The 6,000-nt window shown below is 36.8% G+C and overlaps 1 protein-coding gene across 2 annotated transcripts in view; it reads left to right on the forward strand.

Moving 5' to 3' along the window:
* Positions 1-4,866, forward strand: part of MACO1 (macoilin 1) — a 30,599-nt gene extending 25,733 nt beyond the window's left edge. For both annotated transcript variants that reach the window (XM_049820248.1, XM_049820249.1), the window contains 3 exons: positions 373-493; positions 2,025-2,199; positions 3,348-4,866. In XM_049820248.1, coding sequence (XP_049676205.1) covers positions 373-493; positions 2,025-2,199; positions 3,348-3,550 — 499 coding nt within the window. In that variant the 3' untranslated portion in view covers positions 3,551-4,866. The remainder of the gene's footprint in view (positions 1-372; positions 494-2,024; positions 2,200-3,347) is intronic.
* The last annotated feature ends 1,134 nt before the right edge of the window (positions 4,867-6,000 follow it).

The raw sequence follows: 6,000 nt of genomic DNA on the forward strand, positions 1-6,000 counted from the left end.
GCGCTCAGGACAGTGGTGTTTCAGTAGTAACATAGGTGTATAGGTGGGAAGTTTTTCAAGATGAAAGCATGGCACAAGTGTGGATCATTTTAATCTGCAGTGCTTCAGATGTCTAAGAATTATTATTTCTGCTTTTCTGCCCCATATTTCATAAATATTCCAAATTTCCTAATACTTGAGGCATAACATTGAGTAACTTTTTGCAGCTCTTTGCATTGTTGCCATAAGGGAAATTCTCTTGCTGAAAAGAACAAAGTTAGCTTCCTCTTTTTATCCTTCAATATTTATATTAATTTTCATGTTATAAACAGTTCAGGAATGACAGCCTCATTCTTATTTCATCTTCTTCTCTTTTAATGTTTTTTTCTGCAGAGGAGAATGTACTGAAACTTTACGAAATCGTATCCGAGAGCTGGAGACAGAGTGCAAGAAGCTAACAATTGACATAAAGCTGAAAGAAGATCAGATACGAGAACTAGAAATAAAAGTTCAGGTAATGAGAAAGCACCAGGCTTAGATCATCATCACAGTGAGTTGCTTTCAACCCTCTGAAATTGGTGAATCTACATAAGAGGCAATCAACCCCTTCAAGAATTATGCTCTTGAGATGTCTGTCTTGCATATCTTGCATCAGGCTTTGTAAGAATGTGGGTATGAGAAAGGTTAATAGTCTCAGCTCCACACCATTCAATTGTTTAAATTACTAAATTATTTTTTACCCCCCCAAACCAATGGTCTGGGTAGGCTGAGAATATAATCCGCTCAACAACATTTTTTGGTCTAATACGAGGAGCTCGTTGCCAGTATGTATCATTATAAATTTCACTGCTAGCAAGTAAGATTGCTTACTCAATGCAATCTTAATCACTGGCCAGACATTTTAATTTTTTTATTATTATTATTATTTTTTTTTGTGAAAGGGCTTGAATATTGAAAGTACATTGTGGTAGACTTGCAGCAGACACATTGTCTGGCATGTTAGAGTTTAAGAGCTCAAATGTGTGAGTTGAAGTTGACCTTATTCCTTTAAAATGTCTGTTCCTAAAGATGTATTCGGACTGTCAACTGGCAATTTGCATGAATATGTATTTTTAATATCCTGTGGGTTTTTAGACACTCTTCAGAATCCACCTGGTCTTATTGTGAATTTGTTTCCAAATAACATATGCAGTCTTGTTGTTCCTAGGTTTACCAAACCCTTGAAAACAACTGTGGTTTATCCATAGAGAATATGAGCGTGGCTTTCAGATAATTAAACCCAGCTATAATCAAGCTTTTTGGTTTTACTACTGTCTTCAAACTGTTAGAGAAGCTTTTTGCTACAGGCATTAATATTTCCCCTGTTGTATTATTGTTTCTTCATTCAAAAGTATAGAACTTTTTTGTGTATAGCATTTCTTTTTTTCTTAGTCAAAATATTAATGCATACTTGCCAGCCACAAGGTGCCTGTCTCTTAGGTGTAGAATACTTGCTCCCTCCTTTTTGTCTTTCCTAAATTGTCTGGGTTTGCAGCACAGTTAGGCTCAATGTGGGAAGTATTCTGAGATAAAGAAATCCTTCTCATCAGCCAACTGAAATAGCTTAAAATGCTCATTTAGTATCCCTTTAAATTGTCTAGCAAGAGATCAGTCCCCATTCCAGCCATTTTGCTTACGGGAAGTGTTTTCATACTCCACAGGTCGGCTAAGAGCACTGTGCGGCTGCTTAGCTGGCACTTGGAAGTGCTGAGGAGGGTTTCTGGGTGGAGGGTCTCGATACGGATGATAGAGGGCTGAGAAGCAGAGTAAATGGTACTTGCTCACCGCACTGTAATTATGCGTTGTACAATATGGCTTTAATCACTTGTATGATGGTCATGTATAATTACTGGAGGTAATATTACAGTGTCCTTAATTAACCATCATTTTAATTTTACAGTATTAATACCAGGCCCAGTGGTGTGCTGTGGGGAAGAGAAAGACTTCTCAGTGTATCTCATGTGTAAAGTCGATGAGAATAACATTTGTCCTAATTACTCCTACAGGAGCTGCGGAAGTACAAGGAAAATGAGAAGGATACGGAGGTGTTAATGTCAGCACTTTCAGCCATGCAGGATAAAACACAGCACTTAGAGAACAGCCTGAGTGCAGAGACAAGAATCAAGCTGGATCTGTTCTCTGCATTAGGAGATGCAAAACGGCAGCTTGAGATTGCCCAAGGTAATGTGGGATAGTTTAATTCAACATGTAGTACTGACTGAAATTGTGGAAAATATGACAGAAAGAAAGAATATCCTCCCTTTTTATTTAGGGGTGGGCTATGGCCCCTGCTCAGCATTTCAGCTTTCAGTAGGTTTTTGTCTTGTACAGCTTTGTGAATGTGAGCCTAAGCAATCCAGCTGATCAGCTGACCTAATTTCCCCAAGCTGTTGAACTGAAGACAATAAATGTCAAGATGGGCGTTTAAGTTAATTTATGATGATTTTCTACATTTTTATAAACCATTACCTTAAAGCTGGAGAACTTCTTTTGAAGAGCTAGAAGATAAAATAATGGTTGCCATCTATTAAGCCCCTGTCCTTGAATCCTAATAATATTTTGATACTCCTGAAGTAAATACAACCTAAATGGGGTTGGGGGGGAATAACCCAACCTGTTTTAAACCTCACACTGGTGAGATAAGCGTGGACACCAGTGTCTGTGTTGGGCTGGTGTTGCAGCCACCAGAGGGAGCATGAAGCCAGTATAAAACCCTGCTCAGACTGGCCTTTGTTCAGCTGTGGGAACCATGAAGCAAAATTAAATAACCTTCTGATCTAGTACCTGTTTAATTTCCTTGCAGAAGTTTGCTTGGTTGCAGGAAAATTTGATTAGAGTGAGAATTTTTTTTGTTTCATTTCATTGGTGTTTCTCTTTACGTAGTTTCATAAATTGCTGTAGTGGTGGTGTGAATGTGCACAAAGGGGTTTAGAAAAATGGTGAGAATAGGACAGTTTTGAAAATAAAGTAAATAACACATTTTTATAAGCAAACACTTCTGCTCCTGTGAGGTGCTTGTAAAATGCAAATGGAAAGGTGCAGAAAAAGTTAAGCCATAGAAATAATCTCTTGGTATGTTGCAGCTGTGAATCCAAACAATGCAAAATCTAATGGGAGTGCTAAGTCTAGTTGTGTTACACAGTAACTAGAGGTAATTAAAAGTAGTTTGTTGACACGAACCAGGAGTTACTTGAGTTGTGCTTATACTGATAATCATGTTAGAGTGACTGTCTTCTGGGTGTTTTGCTTCAACAGCTGTTATCACTGAACAGCTGGTGGAGGGTGAGAACATGCTGCTGGTTCTAAGTGATGTTATTTGCTGTTTTCAGGGCAAATCATTCAAAAAGATCAGGAAATCAAGGACCTAAAACAGAAGATTGCAGAAGTTATGGCAGTAATGCCCAGCATAACATACACTGCAGCCACCAGCACTCTGAGTCCTGTTTCCCCACATTACTCTTCCAAATTTGTGGAGACCAGCCCTTCTGGACTTGATCCCAATGCCTCTGTTTATCAGCCCTTGAAGAAATGAATGCCAATTTTCTTTTTGCCCAGTAATTTTGTCATGCTGAAGGCATCACAAAGGAGTGTCTCTTGCAGTCAAGATGAAATTGTATTGTGTGAGACTGTATTTGTTGTCATTTAAAACAGGATAAAAAGAACATCTGGATTGACTAGAACTGCCCATCAGTTTTTCTTGTAAATTTTTAGAAAACCTCACAGAACTTTGCAATTTATTTTCCTTGGCCAATGCATTAAAAACAATTCTTGGTTTTCAAGTAGCCAATTTTGCCTTTTTATGTACTCTTGCATGGTTTCCTCTTGAAAAATACAGGGCTTTGCTTGATTTTGAACCCTTTCTTCTTTTTTTTTTTTTTTTTTTTTAAAAAATAATCAAGTTGAATTTGCAGATTCATTCAGAAATAGTGAGGAAAAAACTTTAGTTTTTACAGTGAAAGGGTTAAATAATCTAACAAAGCTTTGATTTATAGATGTATTAAATACAAATATGTGATGTTGCAGAAGATAATTTGATTACCCCTCAAAGGACCAAACAAATTTCAGGGGCGTTGTTTAAGGGAAAGAATAAGAGAATAGATGATGATGTGACGGTTGTTGTTGTGTGAAATATTTATATTCCCATTGGTGTTTTTAGTCATTGAGAATTGCTAACAGTCTTGTTCACAGTGCCTTGGGAAAAGACATTTCAAGAGGAAACTTGATAGTTTAAACTATTTTTTCCCCCCTTCACTGTCATCTAGCTTATATATCAAGCTCATTACAGAGTCTACTGCAAATTGTACATGGTAATTTGGATGTTCATTATAAACCAAGGTTACATCTCCTGTTTATTTTGATATAAACTCAGCAGTGTTCTGTAACTTGCCTTGATTATACTGCATCATGGAAGGCACAATATTAATACAGGAAGCGTTATTGTGAAGGCGGAACTGTGCAATGTACTGTATACAAGAGACTGTAAAGCTGGCTAATAAAAGCTGCAGTTCTGGGTTTTTTTTATTTTATTCAACTGTGATTTACACTTTATATCACCTTGTGTTTGACAATTTAAATGGAGCTGAATATTCTTCAGCTGTTGTGCCAAGGAGTTTTTAAGGAGTTTTAAAGGAAACTCATAAATTGCACAAAGGTTTAAGTTAAAATGTATATTATACATTGATAGAAAGTGTTTGCACTGGCAACTTCTGAAGTGTTTCAGATTTTTTGAGGGTGGGAATTGGAGGGGGGTGGGAAGCAAAATTGTATTGGAAACTAGCAGAATTACAAACCCAACATTATGATTTTGCAAACATGCAGTGGACTCTGGAAGGACAAAGTTCTTAAAAGTTTTTTTTAAAAGAAGTTTCATGTTAATTGGCATGTATGCCTCATTAAAAAAAGAAATGAAGTAGGACACGCAAGTCAATAGAAGTATTAAAGTTTCATCATTTTAATCACAGATATTCTTTTGGGATAAAACTTCTAGCTTTAGCCAGGTGTGCATGTTGCTGTCATTTGCATTTTTGAATCATCTTGTGTAATTGTCACCATAAAAGTGTTACTCAGAAATGTCATAGGTTTTTCATCTTTGTGCAAAACATGAAATATTGTCACTGACTTTTTGTGTTGAGGTTCCCCCATTTTGCTGCCTACTTTGGCACAATTTTCGTTCAATACTTGGTCTTGGCTGCATTCTTTTTTTCTGTGGGGTTTACAAAGAATAAACATTTTCTTGCAGATAAAAAAAAAAATAATTTTTTTTGCCTTTTTAACTGACCTGATTTAGCCTGGTATAAAGAATACATTTTGTTTTAAAGAGCACTCTGTTATTCCAGGTAAGTCTTCTCTTTTGCAACAGAGCTTCACTTCTGTGAAACAGAAGGAAGAACAGATGTTTTTTGTATTCAACGTATAAACTTAGCAAGTTACCCTGTCTGTGGCTTTAAAAAAAAAAAAGGTGAATTTTTTGAGAATTGCAGAAGTATGTCTGTAAGTTTAGCCTTTGTTCCTTTCCAGCCATTCTCCTTACTGCCAAAGCAAAGCAAAGATGGACGATTTGGAGGTCATTGTTGAGACGAAAAGAAAGAACAACTTGTCCCTGGTTTTCAGTATATCAGCTTAATACTCTTAGCAGCCACAGTTCCTGTTGTAAAATTTTTTTATTGCAAATCCTGCAGTTGTATTCAGGGTAAATGAGCTGCCTTTTACATCTTTGCTTTGGCTACTGCTGTAGCTGGTCCTGACATGGGTGTTCTTCTCTGACTGCATTAGGCCTGCAGGTAAAACTTTTCAGGTATCAAGAAATTCCAACCTCAACTATTCTGTGATTCTGCTGCAAGCACTTCCAGAACTTTCCAGTTCGCTGAGGACATGTTCTTTTTTTCTTTCTTCTTCTCAAACCACCACCACTCTGACATACACATAGATCATCTCCTAATCAAAATACATTATAGATAAGTTTGCAATTTTAACGTATCACGT

The sequence above is a fragment of the Accipiter gentilis genome, chromosome 17 (genome assembly GCF_929443795.1).
Source record: "Accipiter gentilis chromosome 17, bAccGen1.1, whole genome shotgun sequence".
Lineage (NCBI taxonomy): Eukaryota > Metazoa > Chordata > Aves > Accipitriformes > Accipitridae > Astur > Astur gentilis.